At 53.0% G+C, this 23,392-nt stretch overlaps 1 protein-coding gene and 1 pseudogene across 1 annotated transcript in view; one reads left to right on the top strand and one right to left on the bottom strand.

Annotated features, from left to right (window-relative positions):
- Positions 1-1,558: 1,558 nt before the first annotated feature.
- The window catches only part of LOC129467428 (serine hydrolase-like protein 2), a 25,965-nt gene continuing 4,131 nt past the window's right edge, over positions 1,559-23,392 (top strand). The window contains exons 1-9 of the mRNA XM_055251979.2: positions 1,559-1,673; positions 2,661-2,816; positions 6,171-6,410; positions 8,082-8,195; positions 8,654-8,673; positions 9,105-9,179; positions 10,924-11,033; positions 12,711-12,790; positions 20,105-20,139. Of these exons, the coding sequence (XP_055107954.1) occupies positions 1,559-1,673; positions 2,661-2,816; positions 6,171-6,410; positions 8,082-8,195; positions 8,654-8,673; positions 9,105-9,179; positions 10,924-11,033; positions 12,711-12,790; positions 20,105-20,139 (945 nt within the window). The remainder of the gene's footprint in view (positions 1,674-2,660; positions 2,817-6,170; positions 6,411-8,081; positions 8,196-8,653; positions 8,674-9,104; positions 9,180-10,923; positions 11,034-12,710; positions 12,791-20,104; positions 20,140-23,392) is intronic.
- On the bottom strand, positions 22,362-22,457 carry LOC129468684 (uncharacterized; annotated as a pseudogene).

The raw sequence follows: 23,392 nt of genomic DNA, 5'->3' as shown, positions 1-23,392 counted from the left end.
CTAACGCTCAAAATTCTCTCCGCCCTGAGGAAGGGGCTTGTTTAACTTTGATATCTTGGTTATATAAGGGGGGATCTAGTTATATAAGGTTATATAAGGGGGGGTCTAGTTATATAAGGGGGGGTCTAGTTAAAACAATTTTACAGAAGTAGTCAAAAAGTTAAAAGGATAAATGGTTACAGGAAAGTAAACAGTTCCAGGTGCAGGGGCTTTAAGACTATTACAAGGTGATAGACTCGGGGCTTTGGGCGTTATCAATCAGACGGATTCTTGGGGACTGCTGATATAGCTTGCCACAGTATCTTATCAGTTAATTGCATTCTTGGATGTGCTGGGGGTCAGCTGGCACAAGTTAAGTCCTTGAAGAAGGGGCTGCCGGTGAAAGAGCCAAGATGGAGTCTGTCTGGTTCTCTTAGCTGAGGGAGAAACAAGGCCAGGTGAATAAGGAAAAAACAAGGTTGGGCATTCCACGTTTTGGCTGGGGGCGGTGGCTCACGCCTGTAATCCCAGCAATTTGGGAGGCCGAGGCAGGCGGATCACCTGAGGTCAGGAGTTTGAGACCAGCCTGGCCAATATGGCGAAACCCCATCTCTCCTAAAAATACAAACATTAGCTGGGCGTGGTGCGGGGTGCCTGTAATCCCAGCTACTCGGGAGGCTGAGGCAGGAAAATCACTGGAACCTGGGAGGTGGAGGTTGCAGTGAGCCGAGATCGCGCCACTGCACTCCAACCTGGGCGACAGAGTGAGACTACATCTCAAAAAATAAATGACTGTACATTTCACAGTACACATATTTGCTAACCCCCCGTGTATGTTTGTCTTTAAATCTAATGTTCTTCACGGTGAAAACCTGTCTCTACTAAATTAGCCGGGCGTGGTGGCACATCCCCGTAATCCCAGCTACTTGGGAGGCCAAGGCAGGAGAATCGCTTGAACCTGGGAGGCGGAGGATGCAGTGAGCAAGATCGCGCCCTTGCACTCAAACCTGGGCAACAACAGTAAATGTCCGTCTCACCAAAAAAAATAAATAAACCTAATGTTCTTGGCCATGTCTGTTCCAGGGTCCAGTCCAGAATATCGCACTGCATTTAGTGTCAGTTTTTACTTCACCGACTTAGCTTGGGGGCCTTGTCTTGCTGATGGAGGAACTCTTGGGACACATTTGTCTCTCACAAATGGTTACGTGAACACTTCATACACTCCTATGTCTCTGGATGTGGCTACTATGTTAACATAAAAAAGGGGTGAGAAGATGAGATCTTCAGAATTCCTGCCAGAATCCATGCCCTCCCCCACCCCCGCTTGCTGCTGCTTTTGTGAGCCCTTTTATGGAGACTGGGAGAGGATGTTCTTAGCAGTTCTCAGCCAATTCACCCTGCAGACATTGATTGAGGCCCTACTGTGTGCACGGTCCTCTGGTAGACGCTATGGGGAAAAACAAAGTTGAATGAGACCTTTTTCCACTTTTTCGGGCAGACATCCAGCCCGAGAGGCAGCCAGACCCAATAGATTGCAACACCACGTAGGGGTGAGAGGCAGGTGGCAGCAGCAGCAGTAATGGAGATGGGGAGATGCATTTCACCTGGGAGGATCGTAGAGCGCTTCCTGGAGCAGGTGATTCTGAACTATGCCTTAAAAGAAGGGTACGATTGTTCTGGGCTGAAGGAAAAGCGTAAGCAAAGATACAGAAGTGTGAAAATTGGGGGCAGGTGCATAGAATGGGCAGCCCAACATTCCTGGAGTTGAATGTGGTATAAAGGAGAGAGGGGCCGCAGAGAAGACTTTCTACGCCGGGGCAGGAATCTGCCTCCCTCCAGCAGGCGGTGAGAAGCACTGGAGACTCCCACACAGGGAAGTAAGATCGAAGCTACAGCTGAGCTCCAGGGGGGAGCTGGTGGCATGGCGCAAAGTGATTTCTCTTGTCTTCTTGGGGTGACGACGAGCTAGCCAGCCCAGGGGGTGGGAGGCGGGGAGGGTCACAGGAATGAAAGTGAAGAGAGGCAGATGGGGAAAGGCTGAGGTGTGATAATAGGATGTGAGTGTGAAGATGAGGATGGGGGCGGGGGGGTGGAAGTGGGGGACTGAGGCCACGAATCTGCTGGACAGAGGAGAGGGTGGGTGCGTCTGTGTTGAAGGGGCTAGTGGAACCACAGCAGATTGAGATGGACATCAGGTCCCCACCCCAGGGTCAGGCTGGAGCCTGGTGCCCAGGCATAAATTTGGTGTCATAAGTGAAGAGGGTGTGCCAATGGGTCCTCAGGGCAGAAGATGAAAGAGACCAACCCATCTCATAGGGCTCATGTCCTCAATGCCTCTGTCACTCCAGGGTCTTTGACCCTTTGCGTGACTTGTAAAAGGGTCCAGGCCCATAGAAAGCCAAACTGTTTACTGAGCTGATGGACTGTACCGTGCATGGACCTTTCTAGAAGCAGTCTCATCATCTCCCAGCCCCTAGCCTCCCCAGGGCCCCTCCACTCAGAATAAGGGCCAAGCTCCTCGGCCCCACATGCGAGGCCCGTCGTAACCTAATGCCACCCCAAGCTCTAGTCCATCGCCCGCCCTTGCCCACTTTTTCTAGCCATTGACAACCTTCCCTGCATTGTGGCTCCACTGGGAAGCTCCTTTAACTTCTGCAGCCCAAGGTCTTCTCTGTGTCCAGGGGTTGGCTCCCGTGTCCCGTTCCAGGGAGAACTCGCTGTACAGATCCTTCCCCACCTTAGCGTGCTGGACTCTAGCTCCCCACTCAGGAGCGCTGCTGGACTGGAGCCCGAGGGACCACATCCCATTTACTCCCAGAGCTTCCAACTAGCAAATGGTAGTGAAGGAACAGGAAGTCCTGTTTTGAGAGCCCCCAGCTAAACTGGGGTTCCAGTACCAGAGCAGCCAGCAACCTACCCTAAGTAGAAAGGTAGGGGGCTAGATGTGGATGTGTGCAGTGCACCTTTCACAGGATACTTCTTGTAACTAGTGGACGACCTCATGCCTAGTGTCTGACCTATGACCAGGGGTCCCTCACATGGGAAAGGCCCTTGTGGCTCTGGTGAGACCCATGTCCAGCCTGACCATCGCTCTGGCACCGGGAGCCCGGCCTCGGGCAGCCCCTGGTTGTTCTGATGGAAAGTGAAAATTCACCCCACCGCCGCACGAGGAAACAAGTCCAAAGATTTTTAATACAGAACCTGGGCAAGGAAAGTGTAATGAGACTGGAGGGAAGTCCTCGTCCCTGGTTACAGGAGGCAGGAGCGAAGAGTCGGGCAGAAAGAGCGCGTGGCAACTAACAGCAGATAGAAGGGAATGGTCATGGGTCAGTAAGTTTGCTGGCCAAATGCCTGACTCTTCTTTTTAAAGGAAGCACCAGGAAAGCAGGAGCACAGTCTGCTAGGCAGAAGAGATGCCTCTAAGTGTTATTTTATTTTTTAGTGGTCATGGTGGTGGTGGCGGGGTGGGGGGTCTCACCATGTTGCCCAGCCCTGGTCTCGAACTCCTGGCCTCAAGCGATCTTCCTACCTTGGATTACAGGCCTGAGCCTATTCCCACCCTGTCAGGCCTCTAACTTATCTCTGTAGTCGTTTGGGTGTAGTGTAGACCTGGAAACTGCCAAGGGTGACTGTGTAGGGACCAGCCAACACAGGGTCAGTGGGTTTTTCTCCCCGTGTGCGGAGATGAGAGATCGTAGAAATAAAGACAAGACAAAGAGATAAAAGACAGCTGGGCCCGGGGGACCACTACCACCAAGACACGGAGACCAGTAGTAGCCCCGAATGCCAGGCTGTGCTGATATTTATTGGATACAAGACAAAGGGGTAGGGTAAGGAGTGTGAGCCATCTCCAGTGATCGATAAGGTCACGTGGGTCACGTGTCCATGGGACAGGGGGCCCTTCCCTTCCTGGCAGCCAAGGCAGAGAGAGAGGAGAGACAGCTTATGCCATTATTTCTGCATATCAGAGACTTTTAGTACTTTCACTAATTTGCTACTGCTATCTAAAAGGCAGAGCCAGGTGTACAGGATGGAACATGAAGGCGGACTAGGAGCGTGACCACTGAAGCACAGCATCACAGGGAGACGGTTAGGCCTCTGGATAACTGCAGGCGGACCTGACTAATGTTTAGGCAGGCTCTCCACAAGAGGTGGAGGAGTAGAGTCTTCTCTAAACTCCCTCAGGGAAAGGGAAACTCCCTTTCCTGGTCCGCTAAGTAGCGGGGGTTTTTTCTTGACACTGACAACCTGCGTCTTCCCAGACGCTGGCGTTACCGCTAGACCAAGGAGCCCTCTGGTGGCCCTGTCCGGGCATAACAGAAGGCTCGCACACCTGTCTTCTAGTCACTTCTCGCTACGTCCCCTCAGCTCCTATCCCTGTATGGCCTGGTTTTTCCTAGGTTATGATTGTAGAGCGAGGATTATTATAATATTGGAATAAAGAGTAATTGCTACAAACTAATGATTAATTATATTCATATATAATCGTATCTATGATCTATATCTAGTATAACTATTCTTATTTTACATATTTTATTATACTGGAACAGCTCGTGCCCTGGGTCTCTTGCCTCGGCACCTGGGTGGCTTGCCGCCCACAGACTGAACCCTGTTTCTGGTAGGAAAAATTTAAATCTTATCAAAATGGATGCCAAGGCAACATAAAATTATAAGAATTCACTACCAGCCGGGCGCAGTGGCTCACGCCTGTAATCCCAGCACTTTGGGAGGCCGAGGCAGGCGGATCACAAGGTCAGGAGATGGAGACCATCCTGGCTAACGCGGTGAAACCCCGTCTCAACTAAAAATACAAAAAATTAGCCGGGCGTAGTGGCGGGCGCCTGTAGTCCCAGCTCCTCTGGAGGCTGAAGCAGGAGAATGGCGTGAACCCGGGAGGTGGAGCCTGCAGTGAGCCGAGATCGCGCCACTGCACTCCAGTCTGGGCGACAGAGCAAGACTCCGTCTCAAAAAGAAAAAAAAGAAAAAAAAAGAATTCACTACCAGTACTTGGCCGTGCGTGGTGGCTCACCTCACGCCTATAATCCCAGCACTTTGGGAGGCCGAGGCGGACAGATCACGAAGTCAGGAGATCGAGACCATCCTGGCTAACACGGTGAAACGCCGTCTCTACTAAAAAATACAAAAAAAAAAATTAGCCGGGCATGGTGGCGGGCACCTGTAGTCCCAGCTACTCGGGAGGCTGAGGCAGGAGAATGGCGTGAACCCAGGAGGCTGAGGTTGTAGTGAGCCGAGATCGCGCCACTGCACTCCAGCCTGGGCGACAGAGGGAGACTCCATTTCAAAAAAAAAAAAAAAGAATTCACTACCAGTACTTGTTCCTATTTGTCCTAGACTTGCCACTGTTTCAGACTCAAAGGATACACTTTCCCTCTTTCATTGTAGAATTTAGTGCATGAATCTGCTCACCCCAAACATCCTCTTCAGAACTTGGGGTTTTCGATCCTTTCCAGGCAGATATGGTTTATAATCCCTCACCTGGAGGGTTCTTCCACGTCCCCAATTTATACATTCGTTTGTTCACCTGTACAACAATTTTTTTTTTTTTTTTTTTTTTTTTGAGACAGAGTCTCGCTGTCGCCCAGGCTGGAGTGCAGTGGCGCAATCTCCGCTCACTGCAGGCTCCGCCCCCCGGGTTCACGCCATTCTCCTGCCTCAGCCTCCAGAGTAGCTGGGACTACAGGCGCCCGCCACCACGCCCGGCTAATTTTTTGTATTTTTATTATTTATTTTTATTTTTATTATTTTTTGAGACGGAGTCTCGCTCTGTCGCCCAGGCTGGAGTGCAGTGGCGCGATCTCGGCTCGCTGCAAGCTCCGCCTCCCGGGTTCACGCCATTCTCCTGCCTCAGCCTCCCCGAGTAGCTGGGACTACAAGGCGCCCGCCACCACGCCCGGCTAATTTTTTTGTATTTTTAGTAGAGACGGGGTTTCACCGTGGTCTCGATCTCCTGACCTCGTGATCCTCCCGCCTCGGCCTCCCAAAGTGCTGGGATTACGAGCGTGAGCCACCGCGCCCAGCAATTTTTTATATTTTTAGTAGAGACGAGGTTTCACCGTGTTAGCCAGGATGGTCTAGATCTCCTGACCTCGTAATCTGCCTGCCTCGGCCTCCCAAAGTGCTGGGATTACAGGCGTGAGCCACCGGGCCCGGCCTGTACAACAATCATTAAGACTGGCTTGTGCCAGGCTCTGCTGAGGACCCCAGGACGTGGTGGGGACACCGTGGACGCAGGCTGTCTGTCAAGGGGGCTAGTAAGCCACTAAACAGAGTAGCCTTCAGCCCTGCGGCGCGGGCCAGCGAGCACTCAGAGGCCCAACTCGCTGTGGCTGCTACCCGGGCCTGGTCCCGCGCGGACGTGGGGGCGGCCATAAGGACTGCCCGGGGGTTGGAGCCCTGCTGGGTTCCAGCCGGTGGGCGCGGACAGGGTGGCTGGAAGGCGGGGCCTGGCGGGTGGGGGAGGGCCTTCTTGGGGCGGAGCGGGCGGCTGTGGGAGCAGGGCCCGCCGGGGATCGGGCAGTGTGGTGGGAAGTCGGGGCCTTCTGAGTGGGGGCGGGGACTGCTGGAGTTGCAGGGCCTGCCTGGGGTGGGGCAGGGCGGCCTAGGGGTGAGGCCCGCGGCCGTGGGAGCAGGACCTGCCAGGGCACAGGGAGGGCAGGGTGAAGGCAGGGTGTGAGGGGTGGAGAAGTGGCCTGCCTGGGGCGGGGCGGGGCGGGGCGGGGCAGGACAGGACAGGACAGCTTAGAGATAGGGCCCGGAACTGCGGGCGTCACTCTGCTCCTGCGACCTAGCCAGGCGTGAGGGAGTGGCAGCCGCGCATTCGCAGGACGACAGCGATGGCTGAGAACGCGCACCAGGTCGCCTTAGACTCGCCAGGTCGCCTTGGACTTAGATGGGACCGGGAGGCCTCGCGGGAGTACCCCGCTTCCACCCACCTGGTTGGGTCTGTAGAGGAGGGCGGGATGGAGTGGAGGGTTCGCCGACCGCGTCGCCCTCCTGGGTGTCGCAGCTCCTTCCTCGGCAGTCCCGGGGCGTGAGAGCGCGACCGGCCGGGAGGTGGGGGCCCCGGGACACGGCCGCAGGTGGCCTTGCAGGGTTCCAGGAGCCCCTGAGTTAGCTGAGGATGCGCGTGGCTGTCGGGGGTGCGCAGGTCTCCCGCCTGGCAGGGACAGAGGAGGCTGCCTGCTGTGGGGGCGGCAGTGGGTCCTGGAGTCCCACTGCCTGCCCTAAATTTCCACTCTGCCCTTGTCGCCCAGTGTGACATGGCCTTGGGCATGTACTGCAGCTCCCAGTGCCTCAGTTTTCTGCTCTGTGGAGGGAGAGTGACAGTGGTCCCACCTGCTGCATGTGTGAGGGTTTGGCACCGCTCTGGCCTTTGGGAAAGGCTTAGGAAACTGGCTGTTTACTCTGTTTACTCCGGTTTTACAGGAAAGGAAACAGGCTCAAGACGTTTTAGTAACTTCTCCAAGGTTACCCAGCCAGCAAGTGGTAGGGTCCAGGCCTGACCAGCGCCCCCGCCCCAGCACATTCTAGAAGGTTCTGCCCCAGTTTAAATGGGATGCATGCTGTGAGGTCTGTCCCAGGTTTTTCTGGCTTAGCTTGTCTTTCCCTCCTCTGGGAGTCTCCGCACCCATGTATGGCTTTCTCTCCCCATAACCTTCTGGGGGCATCTAAGGTTCTGACTCTCTGGGCATGAGTCCCTGGCTCAAGTACATCAGGCAGAGATAAGGGGCTCAGTGAGCACTAGCTTCATGGATGAATGACTGAAGGAATGAAAGACCCGGCTCTGGCTTTCAGGTCTGATCTCAGAGCTGAAGCTGGCTGTGCCCTGGGGCCACATCGCAGCCAAAGCCTGGGGCTCCCTGCAGGGCCCTCCAGTTCTCTGCCTGCACGGCTGGCTGGACAATGCCAACTCCTTCGACAGACTCATCCCTCTTCTCCCGCAAGGTGTGAGGCTGGGGCTGAAGGGAAGTCCAGGGGGAAAGTGGGCAAGAAGGTAAGGGGGGAGGTCTGCAGGGGAATGAGGGCGGGGAGACAGCTGGCATAGACACCTCTTCCTACCCTCCAACCCGCTTCTGTTTCAGACTTTTATTACGTTGCCATGGATTTCGGAGGTCATGGGCTCTCGTCCCATTACGGCCCAGGTGTCCCATATTACCTCCAGACTTTTGTGAGTGAGATCCGAAGGGTTGTGGCAGGTAAGAAGCAGAGTGTGTATTTTTCGGCGGTGTGGGGGGTGCTCTAGGGCACCCCCTCTTATCACTGGAGTCGGGGTAGGATCCAGGAAGCAGAGCTGGCCTGGGAGTGGGGCCTGGGCTCTGGCCAGGAGCTGACCGGGCCGGGAGTAGGGCTGGGAGGGAAGGATAGGCGCTGCTGCCCCATCCCTTTCCCCTGCAAAGAGAGATGAGAGGGTCAGTCAGCGATTGACCACTGTACCCTCTGACCTCAGGCAACTGCTGCAAGGGACACAGGGATGAGGGAAATGTGGTCCTTTGAGTGGTCAGGTCTGATGAAGGGGCCATCACGGCCCAGTGCTGAGCCCCCAGCCACCCATATGGTGCCCCCCACTCTCTCCACCACTGGTGGGAAGAAGCTTTAGGCTATGCAATTGGGGAGGGAGTGAGGGAAGGTCACCCACAGCTCTTCTGTCCCCCAGGTGGCGTCGTGGGCGCAACGGTGAGTAGATGGCTTTGTCTGGCCAACTGGGGCTCCCTTGGGTGGGGTGGGGAGGGGAGCACAGAGGAGGAAGGAGAAGGTACCTGGGACAGAAGGTGCCTCCTCCTGTCACAGGGATAGTCGTTATACCAGGAAGTTGGTGTAAACGGTGGAGACTTCTGGTACAGTTAATGTTTCCACGCCCCCATACCCGGTCCCACAGCACCCTGGAGTCCAGCCATCACCAGGGTCTGGAGCTCAGTGCTGGGTGCAGACTTAGGGGTGGTGGGGGAAGGCACACCATAGGATAGAAGATTCTCCTCTGGCCTCTTGGTCAGCAGCCTCCCCCCAGCCTAAAAGATGTTTTGGGGAACTCCAGGGTCCCCAGGGAAAGGCGGGAGTGCCCTTTCCTTCTTCATCCTATTCGTCCTCCCCTTTTGGCATCCTCACAGTTTTCCTGTACCTTCCCCGAGATGGTGGATAAACTTATCTTGCTGGACGCGCCGCTATTTCTCCTGGAATCAAATGTGAGAAGCGGGCTTTCGTGCATGCTGTCATTAGGGAGGACCTGGGCCCCGGGCAGTGCTCCCAGCCTTGTCTCCTTTGGTGGACACTAGGGAAGCAGGAGGAGGTGGCAGAGGGTGAGAAAGGGGAGTCAGGGACACGCTCCCCAACAGAGGACAGCCTTCTGCTGCTTATACCCCTAGCAGTGGTCAGGAGAAGGGGTGTGGGGGACCCCTTGGAAATTGGATGTGTGGCTTGGGATCTACAGAATGCCAGGCTGATCATGCAGTGGCAGATGGTGGAAGAGGGCAGCAGCCATGGGGTGGAAGATGTTCTAGGGCACACAGCTGGGCTGGCACACTGCACTCACACCCAGTCGAATGCCTTTGCACTGTGTACACATTGCACCACCACACATGACAGCCCTAAATGTGAACTGATGGAACAAGTACTGACCCCTCTGGCCACCACTACCCATAACCAGTACTGTCCCTGCATCTGAGTCCCGGCCTGGTTTACCTGCTGGGTGACCGTTGGCAAGTTACTTTGCCCCTCTGGGCCTTAGTTCCCGCACGTGTAAAATGAGGTTGGGCTCAATGACCTGGCCAGCTCTGACATCCTGTCATTTTCTTGCCAAGGTCTCAGCCTCTCAATTGTGACACAACTCTCATCAGTTTCAGTTTTCTTGTCCATAGAATGACCACAGATCGGCCGGACGTGGTGGCTCAAGCCTGTAATTCCAGCACTTTGGGAGGCCGAGGCAGGCGGATCACCTGAGGTCAGGATTTCGAGACCAGCCTGACCAACATGGAGAAACCCTGTTTCTACTGAAAATACAAAATTAGCTGGGGGTGGTGGTGCATGCCTGTCCTCCCAGCTACTCGGGAGGCAGAGGCAGGAGAATCGCTTGAACCCAGGAGGCGGAGGTTGCCGAGGTCATGCCATTGCACTCCAGCCTGGGCAACAAGAGTGAAACTCCGTCTCCAAAAAAAAAAAAAAAGGATGACCACAGATCCCATAAGGGCCAGAATCATGTCCATCTCTTCATCACCACATCCCCAATCCTGGCACCTAGTAAGGGCTCAGTAAATGTTCCTTGTATGAGCTCAGCTAGCTCAGGGGCTATTGTAAGGATCCAGTTCACAGATGGCAGACAGCAGACACTCCCTTCTTTCTGCATTTCACCCACTGAATTGACAAGCGCAGTGCCCCCAGGGGCTTCCTCCTGGGCGAGTGAAGAGGGGCATTTAGTCCTCTTGTCCTCCATTCTCAGGGGTGGGTAGATGGGAGTTGCCCCTCTCTGCAGCCCTAGGCAGTGGGCCTGAGGCTGTCCTCACAGAGTGAGCCACACATCGTGGGGGAGCTTGGAAGCCCCAGAACTGTGCCCTTTCTGCCAGTCCCTTTCTGCCACTGAGAATGATGGCATTCCTTGAACCAGATGAAATCGCCAACCTCAGATGGTTCGTGGCCTCCAGACCCTAATTTCATGCTTTTGCAAAGCACTTGGCAGTTGACAGAGATTCCCCTTCCTCGCCATCATCCCACCTGATCTCTTCAACTGTCCCTTGCCGCAGGCAAGACCAGGCTGGCTGTGACTGAGACGAAGTAAAGACTCGTTCAGAATTGTAGGGCTGACTAGCTAGGGCTGGGGCTGTGTTCCCCTTTGCCCAGAGGGGCTCAGCTGAGAGCAGAGGGCAGGGCTGGGAGAGGCGGAGGCCTCATCTGCAGCCTGGATCCCTGCCCACCCAGCCAACTGTGCCTCCTTAGGAAATGGAGAACTTGCTGAGATACAAGCGGAAAGCCATAGAACATGTGCTGCGGTTAGAGGCCTCCCAGGAGCCCTCGCGCACATTCAGCCTGAAGCAGCTGCTGCAGAGGTGGGTGCCCAGTGTGGAGAGGGAGTTTGCGGAATCCAGGGGAGGACACCCCATGAGACATGGGGAAGGGTCTCCCTCTCACCCAACAAGCCTGTTTCTCCCTGGGGTCACGCTGAGCACCAGGCTTCCCAGGGTCTTCAGGGACGTTATCTCCTTTCTCTCTGCCCCTGCTCCAGCCATGCCCCTTACTTCAATACCCTCCCCACACCTCTCACGCACCCGCCTCTCCCCCAAGCACATGCTGCTTCCACGCCTTCTCTCCCCTCTGGGACTCCAGCCTGGGCTCCCTTACCTGGAATTCTCCCCTGTGCTTGCTCACTGGCTTCCCCACTCCTTGGGGCCTCAGCTGGGAACCCTGCCTTGCCACCCTCAGGCGAGCTGTCCTTCCCTGCCCTGCAGGTAACTACACCGTCCAAGAAGAGCTTACTGACTCCCGTTTCCCGAGGCCTGTGAGCCCCGCAACCCCCACTATGGCTGATTTGGTCATGTTTGTGCCTCCTGCATCTGGCGGTGGGCCTGGTAGGTCGCAGCTCCACACATATTTGTTGTTTGAAGGAGGAGAAGCCCTCCACTGCCCCACCATATGCACGCGCGCGCACACACACACACACCCTGCCGCTGTAAACATGCCATTGAAACACAGGACACAGTCCAGGCGCAGTGGCTCACACCTGTAATCCCAGCACATTGTGAAGCTGAAGTGGGAAGATAGCTTGAGCCCGGGAGTTAGAGACCAGCCTGGGCAACAGAGCGAGACCCTGTATAAAAAATAAAAAATAAAAATAAATTAGCTGGTCATGGTGGCACACGCCTGTGGTCCGAGCTACTTGGCAGCCTTATTTGGGAGGATTGCTTAGCCCCAGGAGGTCGAGGCTGCAGAGAGCCACGATCATGCCACTGCACTCCAGTCTGGGTGACAGTGAGACCCTGTCTCAATTGAATACAAGGGCCGGGCACGCTGGCTTATGCCTGTAATCCCAGCACTTTGGGAGGCCGAGGCGGGCAGATCACGAGGTCAGGAGATTGAGACCATCCTGGCTAACATGGTGAAACCCCGTGTCTACTAAAAAATACAAAAAATTAGCCGGGCGTGGTGGTGGCGGGCGCCTGAATGTCTATCCAGAAGAGGGGTTAGACATTCTCTAGATGTAACGAAGAATGGTGTGAACCCGGGAGGCAGAGCTTGCAGTGAACCCAGATCGCGCCACTGTACTCCAGCCTGGGCAACAGAGCAAGACTCTCACGAAAAAAAAAAAATCACGGGATACGTGCACGCTTTGTGGGTGACCTCCCTTTCGCTGCCCTTGTCTCCATTTTTTTTGTTTTGTTTTTAGAGACCAAATCTCGCTCTGTTCCCCAGGCTAGAGTACAGTGGCACCATCTCAGCTCACTGCAACCTCTGCCTCCTGGGTTCAAGTGATTCTCATGCCTCAGCTTCCCAAGTAGTTGGGATTACAGACACACGCCACCATGTCCAGCTAAGTTTTGTATGTTTAGCAGAGATGAGGTTTTACCATGTTGCCCAGGCTGGTCTCGAACTCTTGACCTCAGGTGATCCACCCATCTTGGCCTTCCAAAGTGCTGGGATTACAGGCATGAGCCACCGTCCCCAGCCCTCCTTGCCTTTTTATCTGACCTCCTTTTCGTTGGCCCCCAGCATCCTTCTGTCTCCCCCAGGTTACTGAAGAGCAATAGCCACTTGAGCGAGGAGTGCGGGGAGCTCCTCCTGCAAAGAGGAACCAAGAAGGTGGCCACAGGTGAGGGACTCTGCTGTCCAAGGCCATTTTATGTTTGTCACTATTCTTACCGAGGATGTCAAGGACTTGCCCTAGACCAGGCAGGATATTAAGCGCTTTGCAAACAGCATCTCACTGAATCCCCCTCCTGCCTCACCCTCATCCCATTTACAGCAGGAGAAACCAAGGCTCAGCATTGCCGAGCAACCCGGGTGAGGCCATACAGCTACTGCACATCCCAGAAGCCACGCTCTGGGAGAGTTTGGTCAGGTGTCTTGGACTAAATGTTGGTGAATGTCGCGGCCATGCTCTGCTGGACCTGGGGTGGGTGCCCAGCGCCAGGGGCAGGCTGTGAGGACGTCCCAGGGGCTGAGTGACTTGGGAGAGGCTTTCCACAATGGAGAGGTGGAGCTGGTGTGTTGGTTTCAGAGCAGCTTCTGGCATAAGCGATTTCTGTACTTTGCTTTTTACCCAGGAATTTTTTTTTTCTTTCTTTCTTCTTCTTTCTTTTTGAGACAAGGTCTCACTCTGTCACCTGGGCTGGAGTGCGGTGGCACCATCATGGCTCACTGCAGCCTCCACCTCCCGGCTCTAGAGATCCTCCCACCTCAGCCTCCTGAGTAGCTGGGACTACAGGTGAGAGCCACTGTGCCTGGCCCAGGAAATCTTTTCTAAGGGTCCGCTACAGGCCCGGCTCAGTGAGGCTGCAGTGAGCGAGAGCCGACTGTCCCTCTCTCAGTGGGGCCAGACCTCCAGCATCACAACTCCAGGGGCTGCTGCACACAGATGGCGCCCCCTGAAGCAGATGATCAACAGGTGAACAGGCACATGAGCGGTTAGACATTCTCTAGATGTAACAAAGGAAATACACAGTGCTCTAGAACAGACTTGTGGCGGGGCCTGCTCCAGAGGGGTGGTCCAGGAGGTAGCTCTCCCCAGGTGAAGGAACAGCTGGAGGGAGATGGTGTCGTCGGATGGAAAATGTGCTAAGTTGGGCAAAACAACCCGGCTTCCTGACACTGCCAGCTCAGTGATCTTGGGACAGTCCCTTCCCTTTTAGACTCCCCTTGTTTGCTCAGGTGACAAACAAGGTCTTGGGTTTTTTGCGCTCATCGGACCAGGCGAGGTGGGCCTGTGCCTTCCCTTTATAAAGTTCTGAGTGAGGCAGGGGTCAGAAACTCCAGCACCTGGGGGTGGGGGCGGGGGCATGTTGTGGAGTTCACCGTGCCGGCCTGGAGGAAGGCTATGGGATGCGCAGGGACTTTGGAGCTGAAGCCAGCCCACCCTGGTAGGCAGCTGGGCCGGTGCTAATCAAGTGGGAATTCAGTCTCCTGTGGCCAGAATTGCCAATTGCTCAGCTCTGCAGTTGATCTGCTGAGGTGTGTATTTTTAGGTGTCATGAGTCTAGAAATGGACAGCATCCCTTGAGGGTCTAAGCGCCACCTGTGGGCTGTTTGGGCCTCGGGTCCCCAGTTTGGGACCCGTTGGGTCTTCGTGATCATCTTTGAACCTTTATCTTTCCTCCCTGGAAACCCATGATGGGGAGGGGAGGTCAAGGACCCCGGGCCCAGGCTTCCTGGACATGCCTCACAGATGGCTGACCTAGGGAGCCTCAGGCACAGAAGTGAGCTATCTGGAATGAGGCCAGGGAATTCGATTAGTCCCAGGTCACAGGAAATAGTGAATGCAGGATGCTGACCAGGCACCCCTATGTGGGTGTCAGGGGGGTGAGGGAACAGGCAAGAGGGAGGGCTGAGAAGGAGGTGACCCCCGGGTCTGGGGAAGTAGTCAGCTGGCTGGAACACTGTGTGTGGATAAGCCCTCTGCAGCAGTTGTGGCCTTTTGGGACCCAGCATTAACCTAAAAGAAGACAGTACCCAGCCAGAACCCCCCACCCAGTGCCTTAAGGATAATGTAGGTTCCTCCCAAATGCTTCCCTCCAGCCCCAGAGCACCTGAAAGTTCACATTCTATTCTGCAGCTGGGCAGACAACTGGGATAACCTCCCTCTCCCATTTCCAACATCCAACCTGATCTCTCCAGAATCTGATGCTTAAACAACCAAGACACATTCCCCCACAGTTCCGGAGTTCAGGGTCCAAGGTCAAGGCCTCGGCAGGGCTGGTTCCTTCTGAAGCTGTGAGGGAGAATCTGTTCCCGCTTCTCCGGCTGCTGGGAGCCTCAGGAGCCCATTGGCTTGTGTGTGAGGTCTTCCGGGTGGGTTACAGAGTGCGTGAGATGGGGAGGGCTCGTGGAGGACGCACAGTGGGGAGGGCAGCGAGCATTGTTGGAGAGGCTGCAGCTCCACTTCCTCCTTTGAATAGGAGGGTCTGGGTGGGCCTCATGAGAAGGTGACTTTTGAGCAAAGCAGTGGAGGTGCGGGAGCTGCTCCCATGGACTCCAGGAGGAGAGAGGAGCTGGCAGGACAGGCCTGGAGGTGTGAGCTGGTGGTGCAGGATGGGGAGAGAGCAGCAGAGATGAAGTCTTTATCTTCTCATCTGAGTTCAAGCTCCACAATACTGGCTTTCTGGAAACCATCTTGAGGTGTTCCCATGAAGGAGGGAGGAGCCCACTCTGCCTGGGGTGCCCTAAGGACAGAGGGACAGTCTGTGTCAATATCTGGCTCCTGGCTAAGCATATTCACACATGCCTGTAATCCTAGCACTTTGGGAGGCCAGGTGGGAGGATTGCTTGAGGCCAGGAGTTCAAGACCAGCCTGGGCAATATAGGGAGACACCCCTATCTCTACAAAAAATTCAAAAATAAATGGCATGGTGACACACCTGTGGTCCTAGCTACTTGGGAGGCTGAAGTGGGAGACTCACATGAGCCCAGGAGTCGGAGGCTGCAGTGAACCATGATTGTGCCACTGCAGTCTAGCAAGACCCTGTCTTTTTCTGTTTATTTTGTTGTTGTTGTTTTTTAAACAGGGTCTTGCTCTGTCACTCAGGCTAGAATGCAGTGGTGTGACCATGGCTCACTGCAGCCTTGGCCTCATGGGCTCAGGCGATCCTCCTACCTCAGCCTCTTGAGTAGCTGGGACCACAGGTGTGCAGCACCACACCTGGCTAATTTTTGTATTTTTTTGTAGAGATGGGGTTTCGCCATGTTGCCAAGGCTGGTCTCGAACTCCTGAACTCAAGCGATCTTACTGCCTCGACCTCCCAAAATGGTGGGATTACAGGTGTGAGCCACCATGCCCAGCCAACCCTGTCTTAAAAACAAAACAAAAATATCTGGCCCCTGAAGCCCCGTGCTGTGGTGGGGCTCAAATCTTCATCACAAGCTGGGCTGCATTCAGGTTGCAGGTACGATTTGTTTAACTTGTGCAGTTGAAACAAAAACATTTGGCATGGGAGGCATTTTGAATAGATTGCCCAAATTTTATTTATTTTTTATTATACTATTTTTATTTTTTGGAGGAAGGGCTCAAGGGCCAGAGCACAAGGGCTATTATTTAAATAGAAAGATTTTATGTGAAAATACAGATTTCTAGGCCAGGCACAGTGGCTCACCTTCGGGGAACCTGCCCCGAAAATCAGGTAGGTTGTTTTCTATTTTCCTAAGCATCGGCTGGTTTGAGAAATAAAGGGACAGAGTACAAAAGAGAGAAATTTTAAAGCTGGGCATCCAGGGCAGACATCACATGTCGGTAGGATCCGTGATGCCTCACAAGCCACAAAAACCAGCAAGTTTGCCGGGCGCGGTGGCTCACGCTTGTAATCCCAGCACTTTGGGAGGCCGAGGCGGGCGGATCACGAGGTCAGGAGATCGAGACCACGGTGAAACCCCGTCTCTACTAAAAATACAAAAAAAAAATTAGCCGGGCGTGGTGGCGGGCGCCTGTAGTCCCAGCTACTCGGAGAGGCTGAGGCAGGAGAATGGCGTGAACCCGGGAGGCGGAGCTTGCAGTGAGCCGAGATTGCGCCACTGCACTCCAGCCTGGGCGACAGAGTGAGACTCCATCTCAAAAAAAAAAAAAAAAAAAAAAAAAAAACCAGCAAGTTTTTATTAGGGATTTTCAAAAGGGGAGGGAGTGTGCAAATAGGTGTGGGTGACAGATATCAAGTACCTAACCAGGGTAATAGAATATCACAGGGCAAGTGGAGGCAGGGCGAGATCACAGGATCGAAGCGAAATTAAAATTGTTAATGAAGTTTCGGGCACCATTGTCATTGATAACATCTTATCAGGAGACAGGGTTTTGAGATCAACTGGTCTGACCAAAATTTATTAGGCGGGAATTTCCTCTTCCTAATAAGCCTGGGAGCGCTATGGGAGACTGGGGTTTATTTCACCCCTGCAGTGTCGACCATAAGAGACAGGTACGCCCCGGGGGAGCCAGTTCAGAGACCTACCCCTAGGTGTGCATTCTCTTTCTCAGGGATATCTCACGCTGAGAAAAAGAATTCAGCGATATTTCTCCCATTTGCTTTTGAAAGAAGAGAAATATGGCTCTGTTCTGCCCCGCTCACCAACAGTCAGAGTTTAAGGTTATCTCTCTTATTCCCTGAACAACTGCTGTTACCCTGTTCTTTTTTCAGGGTGCCCACATTTCATATTGCTCAAACAGACATGCTGTACAATTTGTGTAGTTAACGCAATTATTACAGGGTCCTGAGACGATACACATTCTCCTCAACTGACAGGTTAAGAGATTAAATTAAAGACAGGTGCCGGGCACGGTGGCTCATGCCTGTAATCCCAGCACTTTGGGAGGCCGAGGTAGGCGGATCACCTGAGGTCAGGAGTTCAAGACCAGCCTCAACATGGAGAAACTCCGTCTCTACTAAAAATACAAAATTAGCTGGGTGTGGTGGTGCATGCCTGTAATCCCAGCTATTCGGGAGGCTGAGGTAGGAGAATTGCTTGAACCTGGGAGGCGGAGGTTGCGGTGAGCCGAGATCGTGCCATTGCACTCCAGCCTGGACAACAAGAGTGAAACTCCATCTGCAAAAAAAAAAAAAAAAAAGCATAGGAAATCACAAGGGTATTGATTGGGGAAGTGATAAGTGTCCATGAAATCTTTACAATTTATGTTTAGAGATTCCAGTAAAGACAGGCATAAGAAATTACAAAAGTATTAATTTGGGGAACTAATAAATGTCCATAAAATCTTCACGATCCACGTTCTTCTGCCATGGCTTCAGCCGGTCCATCCGTTTGGGGTCCCTGACTTCCCACCACAGCTCACGCCTGTAATCCCAGCACTTTGTGAGGCTGAGGTGGGTGAATCACTTGAGGTTCGGAGTTTGAGACCACCCTGACCAACATGGAGAATCCCCATCTCTACTAAAAATACAAAATTCGCTGGGTGTGATGGCGCATGCCTGTAATCCCAGCTACTGGGGAGGCGGAGGCAAGAGAATCACTTGAACCCGGGAGGTGGAGGTTGCGGTGAGCTGAGATCACACCATTGCATTCTAGCCTGGGCAACAAGAGCAAAACTTCGTCTCAAAAAAAAAAAAAAAAAAAAAAGAAAAAATGTCTTTTGTATGGCTTCTGGAATTTGAGTCATAGTTAAAAGGTCATGCTTGATACTAATATTATTTTGGGTCTGGCACTTGCATTTAAATATTTACTACACTGGATCCTTATCTAGTATACAGAGTGAGGTTTGAATCTGTCTTCATCTTTTTCCAGATGGCTCCTCAGCTGCCTAATGCCATTTTTAGGCAAGTCTATCTTTACCCTGTTCATGTAAGGGGCTGCCTTGGTCAGACACTGAATGCGCATCTGTACTTGGCTCTGTCTCTGCCTGCCTGTCTCTGATCTTACTGTACCACACGTTTTAAACTGAGGCCTGACACAGGATTTTCTTTCTTTTTTTTTTTTTTTGAGACGGAGTCTTGCTTTTGTCATCCAAGCTGGAGTATAACGGCACAATCTCGGCTCACCGCAACCTCCACCTCCCGGGTTCAAGTAATTCTCCTGCCTCAGCCTCCCAAGTAGTTGGGATTACAGGTGCCCACTACCACGCCTGGCTAATTTTTGTATTTTTAGTAGAGATGGGGGTTCACCATGTTGGCCAGGCTGGTCTCGAACTCCTGACCTCAGGTGATCCACCTGCCTCGGGCCTCCCAAAGTATTGGGATTTTAGGCGTGAGCCACCGCACCCGGCCTGAGGATTTTCATATCTGACGGGACCGTCTCCCTTCATGGCTCTTTTACGAGTTTTTCTACTAGTCTTTTTTTCTTTTCCTTTTTGAGACAGGGTCTTGCTGTGTTGGCCAGGCTGGATTGCAGTGGCAGGATCTTGGCTCACTGCAACCTCTGCCTCCCGGTCTCAAACAACCCTCCCACTTAGTCTTCCCAGTAGCTGGGACTTCAGGAGTGCGCCACCATGCTTCGCTTTTTTTTTTTTTTTTTTTTTGAGACGGAGTCTCACTCTGTTACCTGGGCTGGAATGCAGTGGCTTGATCTCGGCTCACTGCAACCTCTGCCTCCTGGGTTCAAGCGATTCTCCTGCCTCAGCCTCCCGAGTAGCTGGGACTACAGGCACCCGCCACTACGCCCAGCTAATTTTTTGTATTTTTAGTAGATACCGGGTTTCACCATATTGGCCAGGCTGGTCTTGAACTCCTGACCTCGTGATTCGCCTGCCTCGGCCTCCAAAGTGCTGGGAATAGAGGCTTGAGCCACCATGCCCGTCCTTGGCTAATTTTTTAGTTTTTTTTGTGTAGAGATGGGGTCCTGCTCCCATTGCCCATGCTGGTCTCAAGCAATCCTCCCACTTCAGCCTCCCAAAGTGCTGGAATTACAGGTGCCTGATCTCCTGCTGTTCTTGCCTGTGTAATTTTCCCACGTGAACTTTAGAATCAGGTGGCTTAGCCCACCCCCCCCCAAAAAATCTTGTTGGTATATCATATATGTATGGTTTTTTAGTGTTTTTTGTTTCATTTTTTGAGACAGAGTCTTGCTCTGTCGCCTAGGCTGGAATGCAGTGGCACGATCTCAGCTCACCACAACCAATGACACCATTGGTACTTATTTGCTTCTTCCTAGTGACTAAAGGAATGAATGAGTTTCTCAGAGACGAAGAGCTCCACTGTCCACGTGGCTGTTAGCCTAAGCTCCTGCCCTCATTCTGCACCGGCCCTTTGGGGTGGCCGGTGAGGGCCCATGTGGGCTGAGGTCCATGGCCAGGTGGCCATGGTCGAGCCCTGCTCCAGCTGGACCCCAGGACAGGGAGTCCTGGGCAGCTGAGGACGTCAGGGGCAGGTGGGAGAAATGGGCCCTGGCTAGAAAGGCCTGGGGGGTCCCAGCAAAGTCACAGAGCATCCCCTGACCCTGAGAGACAGCATTGACGCCACTATCTTTGTGCTTCCGCCTCCAGGTCTGGTTCTGAACAGAGACCAGAGGCTCTCCTGGGTGAGTACTGCTGCCTCCGGGTCCCCCGCCAAGGTTTGCCTGTTAGCGTCTTTGTTGTTTTTGAAAATTACAGGCCAGGTGTGGTGACACATGCCTGTAATCCCAGCTACTCAGGAGGCTGAGGCAGGAGAATCGCTTGAATGAATGGGAGGCAGAGGTTGCAGTGAGCCGAGATAGCACCACTGCACTGCAGCCTGGGCGACAGAGCGAGACTCCATCTCAAAAAAAAAAAAAAAAAAAAAAAAAAAAAAAAAAATTACATAGCTAACATAATACATAATGATGGTCAGTTTAACCATTTGTAAGTATGCACTTCAGTGGCATTAAATACAGTCGATGGAGGTGAGGAGAGGAGGGAGACATTCCAGGCACTGGCTGCTACACAGGGAAAAGCTCGAAGTCAGCTCGGGTGACAGAGCCAGACTCCATCTCAAAAAAAAAAAAAAAAAGTAAAAAAAATGGTAGAACACTGGACACATGTGAGACACTGTCATTAGAGGTGGGGACGCTCTAACTGCAGGGAGACCGCTGAGAGCTGCTGCCCAGGCCAAGAGATGAGGCTTCTAAGAGATGAGGCTTTTGGACCAGGGCACAGCCAATGGTCTTGGAATGTTAATGTGTTTGTCTTTGATCCCTGTGGGATTTGTTCTTGAGCATGGTGTCAGGTAGTGATTCGTTTTCTTTAATTTTATTATTATTATTATTGATACAGAGTCTTGCTCTTGTCACAAAGGCTGGAGTGCAATGGCACTATCTCAGCTCACTGCAAACTTCGCCTCCCAGGTTCGAGCGATCCTCCTGCCTCAGCCCCCAAGCAGCTGGGATTACAGGCACCCACCACCACACCTGGCTAATTTTTGTATTTTTAGTAGAGATGGGGTTTCACCATGTTAGCCAGGCTGGTATCGAACTCCGGACCTCAGGTGACCCGCCTGCCTCAACCTCCCAAAGTGCTGGGATTACAGGCATGAGCCAGTGTGTTTGGTCTATTTATTTTTGGAAACAGGGTCTCCCTCTGTCACCCAGACTGGAGTGCCATGGCTCAATCATGGCTCACGCAGCCTCAAACTCCTGGGCTGAAGTGATCTTCTCACCTCAGCCTCCCGAGTAGCTAGGACTACAGGTGTGCACTACCACACCCAGCTAAGTTTTTCACTTTTGTAGAGACAGGGTCTTGCCATGTTGCCCAGGCTGGTCTTGAATGCCTGGGCTCAAGCTATCCTCCCACCTCAGTTTCCCAGAGTACTGGGATTACAGGTGTGAGCCACTGCACCCAGCCATTGTAATTGTTTTTCTAGATGAACAGCTAGTTATTCCATTACCAGCTGTTGGGTGATCCTCCCTACCCACCGAGGCCCACTCACTGCTGGTTTGTCCCTTGTGTGTGCTGACCTTCGTGATGGGAGTTTATCTGCCAGATCCTAGTCAATCTGGCTTTTGGAGATGCCCCCTTTCCCTGTCCTTAGGGACCATGGCTTATGTGACCTGTTCTGTAGTGGGAGCTGTGGTCACCCATAATGCTGGAAGGAGGAGGCTTCCCAGGGATGGAAAGACTTCGTTAGGACATAAACTAAATTGCACGAGATACACATTCCAAGATGGGGCTGATCCAAAATTCTCTTTTTTAAGTTTCTGGCCAGCTAAGTTTAAGTTTCTGCAGTTGCTCACGCCTGTAATCCCAGCACTTTGGGACGCCAAGGCGGGCAGATAACTTGAGGCCAGGAGTTCAAGACCAGCCTGGCCAACATGGTGAAACCCTGTCTGTACCAAAAAAATACAAAAATTAGCCGGGAGTGATGGCACACACCTGTAGTCCCAGCTACTTAGGAGCCTGAGGCAGGAGAATCGCTTTAATCCAGGAGGCGGAGATTGCAGTGAGCCGACATCGCACTACTACACTCCAGCACTGGGAGACAGTGAGACCCTGTGTCAAAAAAAAAAAAAAAAAAAAAACTTCATAAATTTTTTTTTTTTTTGAGACGGAGTCTCACTGTGTCACCCAAGCCGGAGTGCAGTGGTGCGATCTCAGCTCACTGCAACCTCCGCCTCCTGGGATCAAGCGATTCTCCTGCCTGAGCCTCCTAAGTAGCTGAGATTACAGACGCCCTCCAGCACGGTGGGTTAATTTTTTGTATTTTTGGTAGAGACAGGGTTTTGCCATGTTGGGCAGGCTGGTTTAGAACTCCTGACACCTCAGGTGATCTGAATTTTTTTTTTCTTGCAAAGGAACATTTCACAAATTTTCGTATCATGCTTGCACAGGGGCCACGCTAATCATCTCTGTGTTGTTCCTATTGCTGCTGAAGCAAAGCACCTACATTCTATTTATTTATTTCGAGACCGAGTCTTACTCTGTCATCCAGGGTGGAGTGCGGTGGCCCGAGTTTGGCTCCCTGCAACTTCTGCCTCCCAGGTTCAAGCAATTCTCCTGCCTCAGCCTCCTGAGTAACTGCGATTACAGGCGCCTGACACCACACCCAGCTAATGTTTTGTAATTTTAGTAGAGATAGGGTTACACCAGGTTTACCAGACTGGTCTCGAACTTCTGACCTCAGGCAATTCACCCTTCTCAGCTTCCCAAAGTGTTGGGATTACAGGCGTGAGTCATTGTGCCTAGTCTAATTTTTGTATTTTTAGTAGAGACAGGGTCAAGTTTGCCTGTTCACCTTGTGCCCAGGAAGCCCCTCCTGTGTGCAGGCCCGAAAGGCTTGGTCACACCCCGCTGTGAGATGTGGCAGCTGACATATGAGAGCAGGCAGGCCTTGGGAACAGTACGGGAACCCGTTTCAGGGAAGGCACTTCAGGTCATTTTAGTCTGAGAAGCAGAAAATAGCTGGAAGGCCAGGGTGGAACCAGGGCAGTGAGTTTTCACGGGTGTGTGTGTTCATAGCAATTTTATATTCACAATGGTGGAGGTGGAGGAGTATTGGGTGTGACTTGATGGAGCTGGTCCTTACGGGAGCTTCCCGGAATTAATCCACTCAGCTGCATTTATGAGGCTTCTCCTCTGCACTCCGTGTGCTGACAACTAGGGATAGAGAAAAGGCTGAGAGCTCCTGCCCTTAAGAGTCCCCAGATCAGAGCACAGTCCAATGGAAGCACAGCCTCACGGAACTTGACATATGTCTAGCAGCTATATTAAAACAGGCCCAAGGCCGGGTGTGGTGGCTCACACCTGTAATCCCAGCACTTTGGGAGGCCAAGGCGGGCAGATAACCTGAGGTCAGGAGTTCAAGACCAGCCTGACCAACAT

The sequence above is a fragment of the Symphalangus syndactylus genome, chromosome 18, assembly GCF_028878055.3.
Source record: "Symphalangus syndactylus isolate Jambi chromosome 18, NHGRI_mSymSyn1-v2.1_pri, whole genome shotgun sequence".
NCBI classification, from domain to species: domain Eukaryota; kingdom Metazoa; phylum Chordata; class Mammalia; order Primates; family Hylobatidae; genus Symphalangus; species Symphalangus syndactylus.
The sequence above is the reverse complement of the archived record's forward strand: the minus strand, read 5'-3'. Positions and strand labels throughout refer to the sequence as shown.